The sequence below is a fragment of the Macaca mulatta genome, chromosome 6 (genome assembly GCF_049350105.2).
Source record: "Macaca mulatta isolate MMU2019108-1 chromosome 6, T2T-MMU8v2.0, whole genome shotgun sequence".
Taxonomy (NCBI): Eukaryota; Metazoa; Chordata; class Mammalia; order Primates; family Cercopithecidae; genus Macaca; species Macaca mulatta.
Window position 1 is genome coordinate 124,869,729 of NC_133411.1, and position 21,662 is coordinate 124,891,390.

General features: G+C 34.2%; 1 protein-coding gene across 5 annotated transcripts in view; it reads left to right on the plus strand.

Moving 5' to 3' along the window:
• The window catches only part of AP3S1 (adaptor related protein complex 3 subunit sigma 1), a 158,330-nt gene that overhangs the window by 55,663 nt on the left and 81,005 nt on the right, over positions 1 to 21,662 (plus strand). For 2 of the 5 annotated variants that reach the window (XM_015140612.3, XM_028849671.2), the window contains 3 exons: positions 3,851 to 3,958; positions 8,070 to 8,110; positions 14,618 to 15,247. In XM_015140612.3, coding sequence (XP_014996098.1) covers positions 3,851 to 3,958; positions 8,070 to 8,105 — 144 coding nt within the window. In that variant the 3' untranslated portion in view covers positions 8,106 to 8,110; positions 14,618 to 15,247. Of the gene's footprint in view, positions 1 to 3,850; positions 3,959 to 8,069; positions 8,111 to 14,617; positions 15,248 to 21,662 lie in introns of those variants that run through there. The other 3 variants (XM_001086177.5, XM_015140611.3, XM_028849668.2) reach the window with 2 other exon arrangements.

Below are 21,662 nucleotides of genomic sequence, written 5' to 3' on the forward strand. Positions count from 1 at the left end.
TGTTTATTGTGGATTTGCTGGGAGGAGCTGCTGAGTTATCTGCCCATTTCCTGTATAGTGTGACTTCAATTGGGTGGCCCCTTGTTGTTGCCCATATTGGAACAAAGCATCCAAATCCAAGGCAAAATGAGACAGCTAAAGGGCTTGATTTGGAGGATGTATGACTTTGATAATGACAGCTATTAATATACTCTGTTCTCCTCTCTGCATTCCCCCACTTGCCTCCACAAGTGATTAGTGTAGAGATCTGATTGGAGGCCCAAGTGTCTTTCCTACCCTTGAGGCTGAGAGAATGAAGACTTAAGAGCAGAGTGTTTTCCTCCAACCTGGTCCCTCTTGAGGATTTTGATAGCCTGGTCTTTAACCACAGGCACAGAATGAGAGACTCCTTTTACTTTCACCAAATAAAGGAGCTAGTCATTAATAATATCTTGGAGGCCAGCCCTGAGCACATTAAACCAATAGGAAAAAAAGCACTGCCATCTGAACAAGAAAGATGGACACATTGAACAATCAGAAATTACGCTCCATGGAAAAGAACTACTGGAGAAGATAGAGTAACACTTGAAATTTTATTATTTTAAAATTTATTTATTTTGGTATGATTGGGGTCTTGCTGTGTTGCCCAGGCTGCTCTTGAACTCCTGGCCTCAAGTGATCCTCCTGCCTTGGCCTCCCAAAGCATTGGGATTGCAGGTGTGAGCCACCACCTGGCCTCTCACTTGAAATTTTAAAATGATTTAAAAAGTACTTAGGATTTGGAAAAGTCTTATTGGGCTTGAAAAGAGTTTTTCAGACTGAAAAGTTTTAAAGACGGTGGTCACAATTGAGGCTTGAATTAAAGGTAGAAGATCAAGTGTAGGAAATTATCTCAAAGCATAAGACTGAAAGTTAGAAAACATGAAGAAGATAAGAGACTTTGAAGGATGCATTTAACATGTATTATACAAGTACTTGGAGGGTCATATCCAATTGAGAGAAAAAAGAATGAGGAAGAATTAAAGTATTTTAGTAGGAAAACAAGGTCTCAGTGATCTAGAAAGACTTGATATTTGTTTTATAAATAATAACAAAGTCATTTAAGAGGGAGAGATATTTATTAATGGGAAGTATAAGCACAGTAGAGTCTCATATTTAAAAGGAAGAGAATAGTGTAATAAAATTAGATCAAACTAACAAATATTGGGAGAAAAGAGAAAGTATAATTAAAGGTAGAAATAATATTCAATACACTAAAAGTACATTGAATGAAATAATTCATTGAAGACAAAGATGGGTTTAAATAAAAGGCACAGTTTATATAGGAAAGGCCAGATAAATTCTAGAGTGTTTTTTTTTTTTATATTTACCAATTTTCATAACTGGTTGCTTTTCTAATATCCACCAAAAAAGATCATTTAAGTTTTTTAGTATCCTATGACAAAAATATTTTAATGTATTTGATTTGTTTAAGTCAATTGCAGACATTATTTTCTTTTATGTTCAAGTTGCCCATCTTTCTAGGAGCCCTGATGCCTTTGTGTTGGAGATAGTATATAGTAACCACAGTCTAGAGGTGCTCATAATTATGAAGCTGCTCATTGTTTCTTGGCCTTTTCAATGAATAGAGCATCTTAAATATTTTATGCTCCAGCCCTCAAGTCAGCCATTTCTCCAAGGAACCCTGGCTTCTTTCAGTGGAGAATGATGTTTAGAAATGACGATTTGGGCACTGTGTTTGCTCATTGTTGCTGGGGTGACATGACTCCTGGTTCTTAGTGAACTGAACTGGGAAATAGATGTGTGTATACACACACAGCTGTTTCTAGATCTTGATATGTATATTAAAAGTCATTGACCACCTCTTAATACCTCAGAATCTAGTACAATACTATAGAATTTCTTCTGGCTTTCTCATTTTCCATATTTGCAACTTGCTTCTCTGACAGAGATCAGTGAGAGATCTCTTTATACAAATATATGTCTAATAGTTAATGTTGATTCACTGTTTTAAATTTTTATATTTTTGTTCGTTTGCTCTTACCAATACAGTTTCATTTGTCACCAGTCTCTTTTATGGTTTTCCTAACTTAATTTCTCATTCTTTCCTGACTCTAACTTTCAATTCTTTATTTTCTTGCAGAACTGCAAAAATTAATGTATATAATATGTTCTCATTTGTGTAAATTAGATATGCATATACACATGTATAACAAGTATGTGCACAGCAAGTTTTCTAGGATACCTAAGATATAGCTGCCTGATTAGCTTTGGATAAGGGACCTCATAACGGATGCAGAGTGTGGTAGAGACTATTGTTGTTCATACATAAGTTTCTGTGTGAACTTTTAGTCATTTGCCTATATTCTTTTTTTTTTAAGTTATGATAGTTTTCAAAACACTGTGATGTCTGGTTTGGTTTGGTTGGCTAGGAAAAGTAATTTATATAAATTTGTCTTCGTAATTTTTGCATGAGGTATCCATATTTCCAAAATGAAAAATAGTAAATAATGATTTTTTTTTTTTTTTTTTTTTTTGAGACAGGGTCTCACTCTGTTGCCCAGGCTAGAGGGCAGTACTGTGATTTTGGCTCATTGCACCCTCCGCTTCCCAGGCTCAGGCAGTCCTCCTGGGTCAGCCTTCCGAGTAACTGGAAGTACAGACGTGAGGCACTATGCCTGGTTAATTTTCTGCATTTTTTGTAAAGACAGGGTTTTACCATATTGCCAGTGATCTGTCCACCTCATCCTCCCAAAGTGTTGGGATTACAGGTGTGAGCCACCATACCCAGCCTCCAGGGATATTTTTAAAATTATGAATAAGTTTGCATGAAATCTTACAAAGAAATTTAAATCAAATAATATATATTTAACTCCTAAAAAGAATTCGTTGAAAAAAAATAAATTACTTTATAATACTTAGTAGTTCTATGCTAAGCACTTACATGAATTATTTATGTAATTGTTATGGTAATTCTATGAGGTGCCTATATTATTGCTGTCTCTATTTTGTAAATAAGGTAACAGACTCAGAGAGCTGAAGTAACTGCTCAAAGGCTACAAGTAATAAGTGGTAGAGCCAGTATTCATGCTTATCTAATTTTGGAGTCTCCGTTTCTAACCTTACCACATTATTTAAAAATATATATATATAGCAGAGTAGATTCTTCTGTGAAATGTAATTCAGCTCTGAATTGTTGATTTCTTTGATCCAATAATACCTTATGAAAAGACATGAAGTTATATTTTTACTTCCCAATGGAAGACACCATTTTTAGTCATTATAAGATGTATTTATGAGAAGAAATCTGAGTATTACATGTGTAGAGGATTTGGGGGTAAAAGCACTATTAAAGTACCCACAATTTTAAAAATTCTAGCTTTTTCCAATCTAGAGCCTGTTAGAAGTACTGTGCTACATTGCTTCATTAAGTACAATGAGTAAAATAACAACCTAATTATTGTTGGCTACGAATCTGGCATAAAAGACCCTTATAAATCATATTTTAGTATTAAACTTGACATAATAAGAATGGTAGTTAATATTTACTAGTCATTTACTTTGTTTTGAGTACTGCGTTGGATTACCTTATTCCTTTCAACAGTCCTATGAAGCTAGTACTATTGTTTTTGTTTTATAGCCTATTAAGCTCATTAACTTAATGTTTTATAGCCTATTAACTTAAGGGGGTTATATAACTGCCTAGGACTTCACAGTAGTGATGAAAGTGGATTATGAGCCCTTACTCCAAGTTGTTTTTACCACTCATACATTTAATATAGATGAAGTGGTATTTGAAACAAAAAGTGAATCATGAAACTTCTTTTTAGTCAGTTTTCTTTATGGGTATATGTTCTTTTATTTCCTTTAGGTTCACAATATTCTTGCAGAAATGGTGATGGGGGGAATGGTATTGGAGACAAACATGAATGAGATTGTTACACAAATTGATGCACAAAATAAGCTGGAAAAATCTGAGGTAAGAATGGAAAATGCTATAGTTAAGAAAGGTTCTAAGCATGATGACAGATTACGCATGATTTGTAGCTTTCACTGTTTGTCCTTCAGTATCACCCTTTAGGTTCAGCCGTTATGCTTATTCAGTTTTTAAAAAATTGAATATACACATATTAGTATGCTAAAGGTTCTGTGACTATTATCTGCCAAACAGCTTTGTGTATTCTTCTTTTAGCCACAGTCATAGCTGCCTTGGGTAATAAGCACAATTCCAAATCTTATTGCTTAAAAGAATTATCTGAATAATGGAATCTAATATTTGCTTTGTAAAACGTCAGTAATTATCAAGGAAGTCTTAGAACTAATATTTTAAAGATATATAAATTTTGTGTTACAAAACTACATCTGGAAAGGGCAGGGACAGGAAATGGAATTCTTATAAGGAAGTAAGTAATGTTTCAAATTATAAATAAATGCCTAGCATGTTTGAGTTCACATTCAAAAAAGAAATTCAATACTTTAATCTTTTAATTCTAGATCTTTCCCTAAGATTTCACTGACAAGTTAGTTAAGTCACATATTTTAGACATTGGTACATATATATCCGTGGTTTTTATTGCATTCTATAGGATTGGTTTGTTATACTTAGCTAACTTTCTGCTGTTAGATTCAACCTTAGATTGGATAAATGAGGAACAACCAGCACTTTAGCATTGTATAAAAACCCTACTTCAGAATTTTAGTGACTCTTCTCTCAAGCACTAGTCTGAATATCAGTAGCAGGTGCTGTAGCTGAGCCGCCCGGGTTCACATTATTTGGGTTGTTTATTACCCTAGCAGAGGTTTAGAAAGAGCAATAGTTTTATCACTTGAGGTCAGGAGTTCGAGACTGGCCTGGCCAACATGGTGAAACCCTGTCTCTACAAAAAAAAAAAAAAAATTAGCTGGGCAGGTAGAGCGCACCTGTAATCCCAGCTACTCAGGAGGCTGAGGCACAAGAATCACTTGAACCCTGGAGATGGAGGTTGCAGTAAGCCAAGATCACGTCGCTGCACTCCTGGGCAACAGAGTGAAACTTCATCTCAAAAAAAAAAAAAAAAGAAAGCCGGGCGCGGTGGCTCAAGCCTGTAATCCCAGCACTTTGGGAGGCTGAGACGGGCGGATCACAAGGTCAGGAGATCGAGACCATCCTGGCTAACACGGTGAAACCCCGTCTCTACTAAAAAATACAAAAAAAAGCTAGCCGGGCGAGGTGGCGGGCGCCTGTAGTCCCAGCTACTCGGGAGGCTGAGGCAGGAGAATGGCGTGAACCTGGGAGGCGGAGCTTGCAGTGAGCTGAGATCCGGCCACTGCACTCCAGCCCGGGTGACAGAGCGAGACTCCATCTCAAAAAAAAAAAAAAAAAAAAAGATCAATAATTTTTTGATATCTCATTCACCACCCAGCTGGTTTGAGGATACTCTTAAATTTGGTATTTGCAGTCATAACTCAGATTGGAAAAAACAAACTTTATTTATAATTATTAGTGTTAAGCTCAGATGTTCTGTTGATTTAAAGTAAATATTACTATGAAAACATCAAGGTATTAAAAATACACTGGCATTAATTTACAACAGGTGAGTTCTGAAAAATTTATCTTGTTGGCATTTTAAAGGATCAGTTTAACTCAATTCTGTGCCCATTTTAATTGAAGAAAACGCAGAATGAAGAATAAATTTGAAATCTAGAAACAGTTGAAGCTTTCTTATAAAAACATTTTCCAATGTTCTCTTTTAAATAAAATAGTATTGCATTTTTATCTCAATTTCCCATTCCTGTTGGTTTCCCAAAGGAGAAGTTTATAATGGTGATTTAGAGCTAAGATTCTCTTAAGTAACTATACATTTTGTTTGTCCTATAGCCAATTTTTAAAATATTGGCTTTTGAAAGTGGAAAACATAAATTAGGTTAATAGAGAAAATTTTGTTTTGGGACAAGGAAAAAGACTCATAATTTAATTTAGTATAACTGACTTGCAATATATTATTTAGTAAGGAAAAGGTTACTGTAAACCCTGAGCTATTGCTTTTAAAGTTTTAAAAGAACTTAAAATATGTGTCATTTGTTAAACATTGCTTTGCAAAACTGTATGGTTATAGATTTTAAATGCCAAGGGACAAACAGTTATGCAATCCTTTAATAACTGGTATAATGAATGAGTATCTAGTAATTTGTGAATTCTGTATAATCATCTATAAAAAGTATGACCAGTTGTCTGGAATTTTCACCTTTCCAGGTACTTAACTCCTTTCCATTGGTGGTGGTCCTTCTTTTTCTTCTGCTACTTAACACATTTATGCCTAGTGTTCCGTTATTGGAATGCTAAGCTTGTGGGAGTTATTTGTATCCTACTGTTCAGGGTCATCCCCAAGGTCTGATTTTTCACAAAAAAAAGTTTGCAACCTCTGACATAAATGGGTTAATGTGCTATATTGACGAAAGTCATGAAGGACCTATAATTATTGCATAATGGGTATTTGCTTTTTGATTGTTGAATAAAACTTCGTTAATGAGGCAATTTTTCTTATCTATAAAGAGCAGTAAAATGTAATTTACATTTCAATGGAAATAGTTATAAGAATACTATAACTTAAAATCCATTCACAGAAATAATGCTATTTAAAATAGTTTAGAATACTGGTGATTACTTCTATTTTTCATTCCCTGATCATCTTGCATCATACATAATTGTTAGCTCGTACCAAATTAGTTTCTCTTTTTTTGTCTTTTACAAGAAAGTATGTTTTAAGTTTGATTGGAGATAAACCACAAAATTATATATTTTCTATACATGTAATGTCTGCTAATATTTTAGTTATGAAATCGGATTTCAAATCAAAGTGAGGCCATTTAGTCCTGATCATCTTTTTAAAACAGCACTGAAAAGTATGATGACTAATTTTTCAGTAGCTTTCATATATTTTAAGTATGTTTGAACGACGTCTAGCTTTATTCCAGAAACATTGAAATGTCAAAAGCTTTCATATGTTTCATGTCCATGTTACTTCAATTGGTTAAATTTATCAGAGATATTATTCTGCAGAATAATCCAAAATTACTTGAAAGCAAAGTATAAACTTTTACTAATCTTCTTACTAAATTTCAGTTAAAATTTATTATATAAGCATAAACTTAAAAGACTTGTTTGGCTGGGCGCAGTGGCTCACACCTGTAATCTCAGCACTTTTGGGAGGCCAAAGCAAGCAGATCACCTGAGGTCAGGAGTTTGAGACCAGCCTGGCAAACATGGTGAAACCCCGTCTCTACTAAAAATACAAAAAAAAAAATTATCCGGGCATGGTGGTACTTGCCTGTAATCCCAGTCGCTCTGGAGCCTGAGACACAAGAATCGCCCGAATCTGGAAGGCGGAGGTTGCCGTGAGCCAAGATTGCACCGATGCACTCCAGCCTGGGTGACAGAGTAAGACTCCATCTCAAAAACAAACACAAAAAAAGACTCTTTTAAAATCAAGAATGTCATGATTGATGAAAAGAACTGGTTATCAATATTTTACATCATTTAACTAATATTTTAGGAACATCATTTATCTTTAAAAATCATTCTGGGTATAATTAAAACACAGCTTTTGAAACATAACATGCATTTATCTAGGGGCCTTTGTCAGAAATCAAAGCTTTTATTATGTTGGTCTAAAGTTAGTACATTTCTGGTAATGGAAAAAAGTGAATCAATTTAATTCCCAATACCTAGACAGGTAGAGCAAAGCTCTCCCAGATCCTGAAAGAGAGAAGCAAAGATATACTCTGAATGTACTTCCATCTGTTCTGTTTTGATAGAAAAATGGTTTACTGTAACATTGGAATATTGGGAGAGGAGGGTTTAAGCTGGGAGGGTGATGGGATTCGGGGCAAGTATAAGAGGCACTCAGGAACCTGCCTAAGAATGAAAGGACTCCCTGGGGGTGGAGGTAGAGGGGTGGGGTTGGGGAGATCTGTTAGCTTTTATGTATTTCATGTTATTCTTAAGATGGATAAATGGGTCTGAATTTAGTCACTACTTTTTGAAAGTCAGTCCTCTTTTTTTTTCCGAACATCCTGATCTTTCTAGCTCTTTCCATTCTTCTCTCTTACAGACCTTTATCTTTCAGTCTCCCAGACAGGACAGGTAGACAAGGTATTGCTGACTTTGAGAAATATGTGCTATAACAAAGGGAAAGCAAAATGATGTCAAAGGCAATTAATTATTTAGGCCAGACTCAAAAATTCTTTGTGTTAATAAACCCATATAGTCCCTGTAGCCTATTTTCCATTCTAGTTTCTCCTTGTAGTTTCTTCATCTTTTATTGGACTTAGTGTATTTTACTAGTATATCATTGATGTCATGTTTGTTCTGTTTTGTCTGCCTGCATTGTAAAAGGAAAGTTTAAATTTTTTTTAAACATTGTCATCTAACTGACAAATTGCATTTGCAGAAATGACAATTTACTTTGTGTATAGAAACGTAAAATTTATTTTGAGCATCATATAGCAGAACCAATCTTAATTTAACTCTCACAGATTTGTTTTTTTTCCATCTCTAAATTAGGATTCTAACATAAAATTGCCTGCTGGGTTTTGGAAGCTGTGAATTTAAAAACCAAAAGCTGAACCTTCAGAGTTTTGCATACAAAATGGGAAGCAGTGAAGGCTTAGAATAGTGACTGTTAAATAGTACTTTTTCCCCTCAAATGGTTTTCAGTTCCAAAGTCTTAACAGAATTCCTTTTACAGTTTTGACCTGCAGGTGCATATTAACAGTGGCCAACAGAAAATAAGATCAGAAACCTTATAAAACTTGACTATATTTCAAACTTGAATGCTCTAAAAATGGAATTAAATATATTGACCAAAATACAATGGGTTTTCATTGTAGCAAACCTTCTGACATCCAAACATGTCATAATCAGAATCAGTAAAAATACATTAATGTCTTAGTTAGTATTGATTAAAAAACCCTGAATATTTTTGCAAAGCATATTGACAAATATTGGAAATGTTTTTAATAGACCTCTAGTTTTACAAAACTAATTTTTCTTCTGATATTTCCTGTATATTTTTTTCACACCATAAATTAACTGTGTTAATTACTTTTTTAAAAGTTCCATGTATGTGGTGATGAGCAACTCTTTTGTGTAAAACCATGTAAGAAAGAGAAATGTTTATAAGGTCTCTGATGGAAAATTTCAAAATAAAAGTAATTTATTGAGTCCTATGGAGAAAAAAATGTGTAAACTTACAAAGTTAGATTATGCACCTTACTAATTAGAAAAACATCACTGAGAATTGATGATTGTGGTGATATCACAAAGCATTGCCTTTTAGCCACTAAATTTTTACTTACTCTCTGGATGTGTTTGAGAAGTAGCAACATACAGGTGGCTTTATAGTATCTTATTTTGAGATTGTGGGCTATATCACAAAACTGGGGTACCATTTTTGGTCCCTCTATCCATGTTATTTTGTTCCTCATATAGAGAATACATAGTAGTCTCATTCTCACCAGTGGGCAAAATTATTGCCAGTTTCTGTGTTACAGTATATAATTTATGTTAAACTGCTATTTTCCAGCAAAGAACCACTAATCACCTGGGTCTATTAACTTTCATTACTAGAACTGTTAATTGGCCTTTTTTTAAAAAAAAAAAAAAATCAAGTTTCTGTTTTCAAAGAGTAGAGACTAAGAAAAGTGGCTCGGTATTTTAATACCGATGTTGGACGGTCAGCTCATGAGTTGGTTCTGCCTCTCTACCTTGACATACACATTTGTCTTGTACTTCTAAAAAATTTTGGTGAGAACCCTTGAGGTTACATGTAATGGTCAAAACTAGTAATAGTAAATCCATGAAAGTCATTAGTCTGCTCTCTTTTTTTCATGCAGGCAAATCCTACGTTTGATATTAAAGCTATAATTGAAGATAATCCGTACAAAATGACTAATAATTTGGAAGGTTTTTTAGATTTTTGAACATTCTAATTTTGTTAAAACTGTAAAACACCATAGTTATTGCTCACTAGAGAATTGTCATGAGCATATCTAAATGTTTATAATTGCAATATTAAAGCACTGCCATTAAAGCAAAGAACAAGCCTATTATATATCCCCAGATTAAAAGTTATTCTACCTCATGTTGAAAAATTTTTTAAACTGTTGACATTGTCTTTTTTGCTCAAAAACATGCTTTCAAAATCTGCCATTATTTTGTTAATGATTTTGAGTCTGAAACCATTTAATATTGTGTTTATTAATGTTGGTGTTCTTTCACTTTGCTGTTAGGTCAAAATTATGAATGTGCATATAGCAACTTCCAGCAGGAAGGGTGGGTAAAGGTTTTAATATGTACAAATTGTTCCAACTACCATCTTATTATGCTGTATTTCAAACTTGAAAAAAAAAAGACATTTTAAGATGGTAGGATGATATTTTATGAAATAAATAACAAGATTGTTACTTTCCTTTTCCCTTCAAGAAAGTCGATTGTTTATTGCATGAAGAAAAGGGAGCTTTCAGGGTCTTTGAAATATATTTTAGTAATGCTGCTTTTTCAGTTTTGCTTGCACATATTTTGTTTATTTTTGGGTCTGGCAATTTAAAAACAAAATCAAAAACAAATCATATCCATCCATTACTATCTTTGTGATTCAAGTGCTTGAAATTTCCAAGAGTATGTCTGTATAAGTCTTCTATCTGTTTGGCCTCATTTTGGTATATTTGCAGACTTCATTTTGTTTTCTTTCTCTTAATTCTGTTAATTTATTTAATCTCATGGGAGAGAAAACATGATCATTCTTTTATATACTGTACTTCATTCTTTCATCCAGTTCATATTCTTAACTGCTTTGGATTCATATATTTGTTTTTATTGGTGTAGTCGCTGCAGTTTTACCTGCCATGGTGGTGCTCAAGTATAACATAGATGGAAACAAGTTATTTCTCTAGTAGAATTTCATTCTTTTTATTTCTGCTATGTGTCAACTATATAATCTTAAATCTTTACGAACTATGTTGTACTGTCAGAAATATCTTACTTTTACGTTTAAAAATGTGTTTACAGTAATCCCCCTTTATCTGTGTTGGATACATTCCAAAACACCCAATGGATGCCTGAAACTGTGAATACTACTGAACCTTATATATGCTATGTTTTTTCCTATACATACATACATACGATAAAATTTAATTTTTAAAATAGGCACAGTAAGAGATTAACAACTAATAATAAAAGAGAACAGTTATAATAGTATAACGTAATAAAAGTCATGTGAGGCCAGGTGCACTGGCTCACGCCTATAATACCAACACTTTAAGGGGCCAAGGCAGGAGATTTACTTGAGGCCAGGAGTTTGAGCCAGTCTGGGCAACACAGTGAGACCCCATCTCTACAAAAAAATATGTATATTTTTTACATTAGCTAGGCACGGTGGGACACACTTATAGTTCTAACTATTCAGGAGACAGGTTTGGGAAGATCACTTGAGCCCAGGAGTTCAAGGCTGCAGTGAGCCATGATTGCATCACTCACTCCACCCTGGGTGACAGAGTCAGACCCTGTCTCTAAAAAAAAAAAAAAAAAAAAAAAAAAAGTTATGTGAGTAAGCCCTCTCTCTATCACAATATTGTACTATACACACCTATTTTCAGACCACAGTTAACCACGGGTAAATGAAACCATGGAAAGTGAAATTGCAGGTAAGCGGGGACTACTGTACTGCTAACAAGTCAGGTAAACTTAATTTCTGTAAGTTTTAGCATTGAAAAGTTAAGTGTTAGTAAAAGTTACTTTGTTGCTTTGAATGTATCTTACTAGAAAAAAAAATCTTAATCAAGATGAAAATTACTTCATACCTCTGTGTCAGCAAACTGATTCCCTAATGGAAAATTACTTTACATTTTATGTTTTAATAAAAATGTTTCAGGCATCACTTTCATGAATGTCTGAAAATGAAATTTGTTTTATAGCCATTCTGGTGTTGACTGAGTGACATAAAGTCTTTTTTTTGCCCTAAATTTTTATATATAAACATTGCTAGCTGGTTTAAACATCTACTTATTGATCAATTGTCATTATCATATTTTCTTCACATTTTATATTTTGCATAATAATTATTTTAAAATGTGAGTTTAATTAAAACTTAAAGTACATATTACAATTTTAAAATTTCCTACCATTTAAATTCATGGCATACTATACAAAAGTATTGAACATGCTTGAGAAATAATTTGATTCTCCTAATTCATTTGCGTGTTCTGAATAGTTCCCATCTTTTGCATGTCTATGGCTTGCTGCTTATGTTTAGAAGAATTGTAGTTTGTTTTACTTAGAAACTTCTTTTGGTTTTACATATTAAGCACAAATATGCTATTTAAATCAATTGCTGTATTGACTTTATGTATTCTTGTTAGCAGCCAATAGTCGACACCATCTTTGGTCACAAAGATACAACTCAGTCTAATGAAATTTAACAGGATGTGTTTTTTAATTTTTTTAATTTTTTTTTTTTTTTTGCTTTAGCTGTTCATGGTACAGGATATTATGGAAAAGAGAGCTTCATGTACATTTAATACTGAAAAATTATGTTTACTATTTATAAGTGTAAACCTTAGTGTCCAATAAAATACACAGATACACAGAATTTCTCTTGCAATAATAAAATCCCTTAATAATTCATGCCTTTTTAAATATTTATACTCAAATATTTTGTCAATACTTTTCTATAGTCAATTCATCATTTGTCTTCTTTATGGAAATTCCAAAGTAAAAATAGTGGCAAATTGGTCTTTTAACTAGAAAAATTACAAAATCCTCCTGTCTAAAAAATGATACTACCTCCAGGACATCTGCAATTTTGTAAATTTTTCTTCCTTGGTAGACAACATACTTCCTGATAAAACAAAGCCAAAAGATGGTAAACCTCTTTGAATTAGATTCTTCTTTGATCCCAACCCACTCTCAATTTTGGTAGCTAGACCTTTAACTTGGAATGATCAAATTAAAGACCCTTTTGAATATGATACATGCTGCCTTAATTATTATTTAGTTGTATCTCCAACATCTTTGGGGGAGCAGGAAGGAAGGGGGGATAACAAAAACTTCATTGCTTCAGGTAGGTATAAGTATAGAGGTCAATCACATTTTTAGTTGTACATCAAAAATAACTAACATACATTAAATTATAAAAATTCTCCAGCCCTATTCAGTATTTAGTTGGGTATGGAGTTATTCATTTGTATGACCCTTATTGCCTGTGTAGAATATACTTATTATTAATACTATTCTACTAATTTTTCTATTATTTCCAATTCTGAATTGATAATCCATGGCTTTTATTTCATTGCTTAACAATGTTTGTATCCTTTATTTAGCAAATAGTTTACACTGGCCTATTTTGTATCAGTCAAGATTTTTCTCAGGTAACAGCTTTATTATTATTTTTATTTTTATTAACAAAGGTAGGATTACATAAGAAAAGAGAACTAAAATTATGAAAAGGGACCTTAAAGCTAGTGTTTCTAATTTGATGGACATTGCCTTATATATAATCTAATCAAAGTGGAAGATTCGTTTTTGTTGTCTATTTTTGTACAAAATGATGCCACTGAACTCAGATGTCTTTGTTGACTTTGCTTTATTATATAGCCTGAATAAAAATTAATGAAATGTAATTGGTATAAAAATTAAACCTTAAATATGAAGGCTGTTAATGTAGGTGAGAAAAATGATATATATGCATTTTTCTTTTATTTGTAGGCATATTTTCTTTTAAAATTATTTCACAAATTATAAATGTTCCTACTAATAGGAAAGCCAAGTATTATGCACTAATGGTACTTACTGGAAATTTTAGAATTCATTTATTTATATTTACTACCCTCTTGCTTTTATGCTCTTCTTTCTCTAAATTCGTGAACTGTAAGCTGAATATATGTTGCTCAATCTATGCTATATGACAAAACATTTTTAATCATTATATTTTTACTAATGCATCAAAGGGTTGGAATGATCCTCTTCTTGTAGTTTCATCTTTAAGCAGAACTATATTCTTTGGATTGAGGCTTTACTTAAAAGCCTATTTTTTGAATGTTCTAGAACTTTCTTAGAAAAGTTTAAAAGAGCCCCCACAATTTAAAAAACTAATTTTATTGTTTTAAAATGTTTTAAGGGTTTATCCCTAAGAAAAGAAATTAAACAAGCACGATCTGTTACTTACAATTTTTATTTCACAGCACATATTGATAATAAATGCCATTTTAAAAGCAAAAGAAAATCTATCATGATCGTTGCAAGAGATATTTAATAAGGAAACTAATGTAAATCATGCTTCATGCTATATGTCAGTTAAATCAAGATACAAGTGAAGATTTAGGTCTTATTGTGTGAATATTGTGTGGTAGTGCACATTAATTTGTATTTAAATCTTTACATTGTTATCATTGCATGTGTTCACTGTATTTTTTAATGTGTCACTGTTTTCTCTTTATAGATTAGTATTTCAAAGTAACCATTCCATACCAATTCAAACTACCATCTGGTCCCTAAGCTTGTTATATGAAAATCTTTTATCATTGTCTTCCATTGTAAGTGTTTTATGATGAGCTACACCTGAGTTGTACATTTTCTTTTTCTTTTATTTGCTTCTGTATACAGGCTGGCTTAGCGGGAGCTCCAGCCCGTGCTGTATCAGCTGTAAAGAATATGAATCTTCCTGAGATCCCAAGAAATATTAACATTGGTGACATCAGTATAAAAGTGCCAAACCTGCCCTCTTTTAAATAAAAATGTAAAAAGGCCACTCCCAGGTAAAATCCAGGGGGAAGAGTCATCCAAGTTTACCATGCAGTTGTTTACCAAAAATAGAGGAGGAGAGTCTTAACTTTTGCTCTTGGATTTAAGTCAAGGTACTGTATAGAAGTTGTGTAAAATCAGTATGAAAGTTCAATGTTGCTTTTCTTGCTCAGTGATTTTAAAGAAATTGAGTAGTTCCTATGTGATTTTTTTTTTTTTTTCTTTTCTAAACTGCATTCCTGTGCCCACCTACGGCATGCCTCTATGTATTGGCTACTACAGTGTTTTAAAAAGTGTTTCAGATATTTCTTTAATTATGTACAACCTAAAATGTTGGTGTTTTGTGTGGATCACAAGTGCAGCATTCCTTAATTCCTTCTGCTATTTGTCATACAATTGTTATTTAAAGAACCAAGTATGTATTGCATGAAAACATTATGACTTTTTTCTCTTAGTTTAAATAAACTCCAAGGTAACTGGACTTCTAAAGCACCTTTCTGTTTTTGCCTGATATCTACTTTAGCAATAATTTTTTTTACAACCCTCTGACTCAACAAAGTAAATAAAAATATATTTTATCACTATTAAGCAGCTGTTAATGTCAATTTATTTTATACTTAAGTTTTTAATATTCAGAAACTCAGTAAATTATTCTGAAAATTATTTCACAAACCAGGAGCAGTCTGTCTTATGCATATTGTGCAAGATAAGATCTGGAGTAGGAGGCGACAGTCTTTCTAAAATGTATATTGAGAAAAAGTAAAATCTTTTTTATACAAATAGCTTTAAGCCTTGCCTCTTGTTCCTTCTTGCCCAGATGGTAAAAAATAATTTCAGCAAATACCTAATTGATTTTAAATACAAAAACCCTTGGGGCTCTACTTGTCTGTTTCATCCTAAAGCAAAGTTAAACGAATGTTTTCTTAAGTCCTAACACTCACTTATTCTAGTGTCTCATAATTGGCCCACATTTTATTTGGTCTTCCATGAACTGTGAGTGAGGTTACTTTTCCAGTTAGACTAAGGTTTTCCTTACAGTTCTAGTTCTCCTTCTTCAAATGTTCTCTTTGAAACACTTCCATAGACTTGCAGCATGTATGAATTTTACTCCAAGAACCCTAAGATATAAGCAAAGTTACTTTATTTTTTCTAAATAAAATTAATCTGTCTCTAAGCTCTCCAGCGTGTTATGATAACAGGAAATTTAATCTGTGATTATTGGGATTGCTATCAGCTCAGAAATATGCGAAAGTCCTAGAGAAAGGTTATGCAAAGTGGAACATTTCAGGAGATACCTGGTCTTTAGTCATTTGACAATGTTTATTAAGTGTTTACTGTGCGCCCCCAAGTCCCTGTCTTTATGGAGCAATATGCAGTAACACAGAGTGCCTAGCAGTACCCCCTCCCCTCACCACCACCCCACCCTTTTCCTTTTCTCTTTGTTTTGGGGGAAACAAATTCTGGGAAGGTTAAGTGTTGGTTTGGTTAGGATATGCCAAAATTAAGGAAACCTCTGGGCCATACTTTAACTTCAAGACCATACTTTAACTTCAAGAAATAGTCAAAAGTGTTTTATCTCCCATTATATTCTATCACATACAATGCCCCAACAACCAGCCATCCTTTCTCCCCCTCCATTCTCTCATCTACCCTCCCTCCCTCTTTTCTTTCCTGCAGCAAATACTTACTGAGCATTAGCTATGTGCCAGGCATTGTTCTGGGTACTAGGATAGAGCAGGGAACAAACTAGATTCTGTTGGAACATAAATTCATGTGGGGTGAAACAATAAATGTATGATATGTCAGGAGGTGATAAGTGCTATGGAGAAAAGTAAACCTGGTTAAAAGATAGGGAGTAGAAGGGTTGCGGGGTAGGAGTTGGGCTATTGCTGTGATTTATAGAATGGGTAGGAGGAGGCATCTCCGATGAAGTAACATTTGAACAAAAACCTGAAGGAGGTAAGGAAGGCATCATGGGAACTTGTGGAGCAAGAGTAAATCCACATAGCAAGTAACAGATGGCAGAGCCCAGAGGCAGGGGCGTGCTTGGGGTGTTTGAGAAACAGCAAGGAGCCAATAGCAAAATGGACAAGAGGGAAAGTAAGCTCTTATTAATGTTCCTGTTGTCCATCTCTCATAATGTTTATTCATGGGCAATACACAATAAGGGATATTAGCTTTTAAACTTTTTCATATTTTGGAAAGTAACAAGGCAGAAACTTTTGGTTAAACATACATTGTTAAACACTTACTCACATTTGTGCTCTTTCAAACCACACTAAACTGACAGTAAAGAGTTTGTGTTAAAGGACCCAAATGGACAAAAAGGATCAGACAGGTGATAACAGCTACAAAATATTTGAAGCTGGAAAGCTTGTGAATACGTAATATATGACTGAGCAAACCTGAGAAAACTGGAATTTAGGTTAGCAGTGGAATAATCATGAAAGCATGTGGATTTGCACCACAGAATCCAGAAAGACTTCAGGAAGTAGAGGTACTAATGAAACTGTGAATAGAATTATCAGTTATCAAATTGTCGTATATATCAAAGCATATAGACTCTCAGATCCCCTTCACCATACCACAAACCTTAGCAATTGTCTCTCATTCACCCCTGAACTAAGAGCCTGGAAATTACCCCAAATACCTTCTCAATGGTGGGAACTCAGCCTACTTTGTCTCTCAGCTCCCAGACGGTTAGTAGCCAGGCTTATACTCTACCCTGTCCACAAGCAGGAGATTCTAGCATATTCTTCCCTAGGAAGATTAGCCCAAGAGAAAAGATCTACAGTTAATGATGTTTCAAGCTTGCCCATTGATGTGGACCATCCGTATCATCCTCCTCTAAAGCCCCTTGTTGAAAAGCTTCTCCCTTGCATGCAGAGCTTCCAGTCAGGTGTTTAGGAGCCTCACACATGAGCAGAAAGCAAAAATCACCAAACATTTGAGGAAAGCTTCTAACATGAAAGGTAGAGGCCAAAACAAACAACATAAACTAATAGGAAAAACATTTTAAAATTAAAAGTTATCACTTATCCCCCACTATATTAGACACCTCTTATCTTGAGAATCTTCTTGGCCCACCACTTCAGCCACTGCTGTAGTAACTAATTCTTCATAGTCTTGACCAGCTTTGCTCAACTACAACTGGATATTGCCTTGTTTTTTGGCCCAAGCGATAACCTACTTCCTGCCTTGGACGTTCTCTTCACCCCAGCTGAAACGTAGGAAACCTTTTGGTACTCATGTATGTACAATTTGGAGATGAGGGAAATTTAACACCATTCTGACTCCTGTGAGTGCAATAAATACTTCTGTTTTATACCTTAGCAGACAGTTGAGAGTATTTCAAAAGTATTCCTCAGTAAGTCCCAAGGGATTGAAGGCTAGTTGCCTGGAGCAGTAACCAACTCCCTAATATGTCATTTTTTAAAAAAAATTTCCCCCTTCTCTGTTTAGTTCATATCCTGTACACCTTCCTGGGAGTGCATTTCCCAAAAATTATCTGTGCATAAGCCTTTGTCACAGGCTCTGCTTTCAGGAAACCCAGCCTGAGCGACACCCAGGGAAATAAAAGATCAAGAATAAGAGCAAAAAAAGGAACATCTGAGGAACTAAATGAAGTTTTTGGATATAATATAAAATATTATAAAATTGAATATTTAATGGGAAGATTGGAAGACAAAGTTGGGAGGACTTCCAAAAAGAAGAAAAAGACAAATGGATGGAAAATAAAAGGTAAAATTAAAGGATCACTTCAGGTAATTCCATAGCTGACCAGTAGAAATTCAGGGGGAGGGATGGGAGCAACACAGAAAATACAGGGAAGAAAATTTCCCCCTGAAAAAATTTTTTAAAGATTGCTTAGATCATAAGAACATGAGTTTTCAGATTGAAGGGCCCATTAGGCTGCCTAGCAGTGAATGAAAAAAAGAACCATACCAAGTGTCTAGTAGTCCATTTTGGCTGCTATAACAAAATACCATAGACTAGGTAGCTTATAAACAACAGAAATTTGTATCTCACAGTTCTGTAGGGTGGAAGTTCAAGATCAAGGCACCAGCAGTGCCTGGTGAGGCACATTTCTTATAGAAGGCATTTTATTGTTGCATTCTCACATGGGGAAGGGGCACATGAGCTCCCTCAGGCCTCTTTTATAAGGGCAATATAATCTCATTCATGAGGGCTCCAAGCTTATGACCTAATTACATCCTAAAAGTTCCACTTCTTAGTACTATTGCATTGGAGATTAGGATACAACATACAGATTTTGAGGGACACACACATTCAGACTATAGCACAAAGGGACATCACTGTGATTCTAAAAGATTCTAAAGTCTGTGGAGAGGGAGGGAAAAAGCAAGTCACAGAGGATCAGGAATCAACGTTTGAAGCCAAAAGACAAGGAGAAAGAAATGACTTCAAAATTCTGAGGATAAATCATTTAAACCCAAAATTGTGTGCCAGACAAATATTCAGGTATATATGTAGTTATAATGAGTATGTTTTCATACATGCAGTCTCAAAAGATGCATTTCTCATGCCCTCTTTCTCGGAAAGCTACTGAAAGATTGGCACCACCAAAGTAAAGGAATACATTATTTTTAAAAATCAAGAGATCCAGTAACCAATATATACAGCACAGGAGAAAGATGAAGGAAAGTCACAGGATGTTGGTGAATCTTAGAACCATAGCTTTATGGCATACCTAACGGGCAATTAGCCTAGATTGAAACAGGAAAATGAAAAGTTCAAGGAAAGATGGCTCTTTAGAAAAGAACATGGCCAGGTGGGGTGGCTCACACTTGTAATTTCAGCACTTTGGGAGGCCAACGTGGGCAGATCACTTGAGGTCAGGAATATGAGACAAGCCTGGGCAACGTGGTGAAACCTCGTCTCTAGCAAAAATACAAAAAATTAGCCAGGTGTGGTGGCACACGTCTGCAGTTCCAACTATTTGAGAGGCAGAAGCCGGAGAATCTCATGAACCCAGGAGGTGGAGGTTGCAGTGAGCCACGATCGTGCTACTGTACTCCAGCCTGGGCGACAGAGCTAGACTCCGTCTCAAAATAAATAAACAAACACACACATTTTAGTAAATTTGAGAAATATAATGTAGGTTTACATTATTATTTATCTTGATTATTTTGTAAATTTATTGATAGTTGACCTTTGAAAAACATGGGCATTAGGGCCACTGACCCCCTACACAGCCTAAAATTTGCATATACTTTTGACTCCTCAAAAATAACTAATGGCCTACCAGACCAGAGACTTACCAATAACATAAGCAATTGATTAACATATATTTTGTTTGTTAAATGTATTATATACTGTATTCTTACAATAATAATCTAGAGAAAAGAAAACATTGAGAAAATCATAAGAAGGAGAAAATATATTATTATATTTACTATTCATTGAGTGGAAGTGGATCATGGTAGGTCTCCATCCTTATTGTCTTTATATTGAACAGGCTGAGGAGGAGAGGAGTCTTGCTGTCTCAGGGGTGGCAGTGGTGGAAGAAAACCCATGTATAAGTGTATCTGTGCAATTCAAACCCGTGTGCAAGGGGCAACTGTAATTTCAATCTTTATATTAGTGAAAATAGCTTTTTACTTGAAAATAACTTTAATATTTGATACAATAAAATTGAGGTGAGAGGGAGGCTCTTCCTTTCAGAAATGTATATTTTAAGACAGCTAGGCTTATCGAATGTTAGGATAAATATGAACCAGATACTGTAGCTTTTAGAAGTTCACTTCACAGCCTTTTAAGCATACGTAGAATGCCCAAAGAGAGCGAGCTTTATCTTGCCATAGTATATAGCAAGGTTTAAGATACTTTTTGTGGGTCCGCATACTAATTAGTATAATTTGAAAAGGAAGGTTGATATTTCTGATATACCAAGGGCTCACAAATTAGAAAAAAACAATCTAATAATATGCTAAGGATAGAAATAGGCAAGTCATAGGAAACTAAATCTCAGTGGCCAATAAATATGTAGAGATACTTAACCTCACTAGTAGTCAAGGAATGCAAATGAACAATTAGATTTTATTTTCTCCTGTCGTATTGACAAAAACTAGCAGAGGTGACAACATCCAGTACTAGAAAAGATAATGGGATAATGTGAGCTCTCATATTTTGATAGTGGGAATGTAATGTACTACTACTTTTTAAAAAAAGTTCTGCAAAAATTTAACAAAATTAAAAATACACATATCACACATAACCCATGACCTCATTTGGGAACTCTATATAGCACTTCTTGATTTATTTGTATAGAAAGGCATTTATTATATGAAATTTTTTGTAAAGTAAAAAAAAAAAAAAATAACCTGGAGATATATTAAATGCCCACCAGTATGGAAATAGTTGAATAAATTGTAGTAACTACCACACTAGTTGCAATAGCAAACAACTGGAATGACTTAAATGTCTGTCAGAAGGAGACTGATGGAAAAGCTAGATTACTTCCATATTATGGAGTCCTATGGAGCTACCAAAAGGAATAAGAAATATCTCTTTATATTGCTACAAAGTGATTCTTAGAATATAGTGTTAGGTTAAAAAAAGCAAAGAGGAAGGAGAGTACATATGGAATGCATATTAGGGCTCTCCAGAGAAAAGATATATGTAGAAATATATATACTTCTTTATAGGTTATATATATACACACATATATATATATAATTTATAAGGAATTGGGTCACATGATTAAGTAGGTTGACAAGTCCCAAGATCTGAGGTTGAGTCCGCAAGCTGAAGACCCAGAATCGCTGATGATGCATTTCCAGTCAAAGGCCAGGAGGCTGGAAACTCAGGAAGAGCCAATATTTCAGTTCGTGTCCAAAGCCAAGAAAATGTCAGTGCCCCAGTTCAAAAGCAGTGAAGAAGAAAG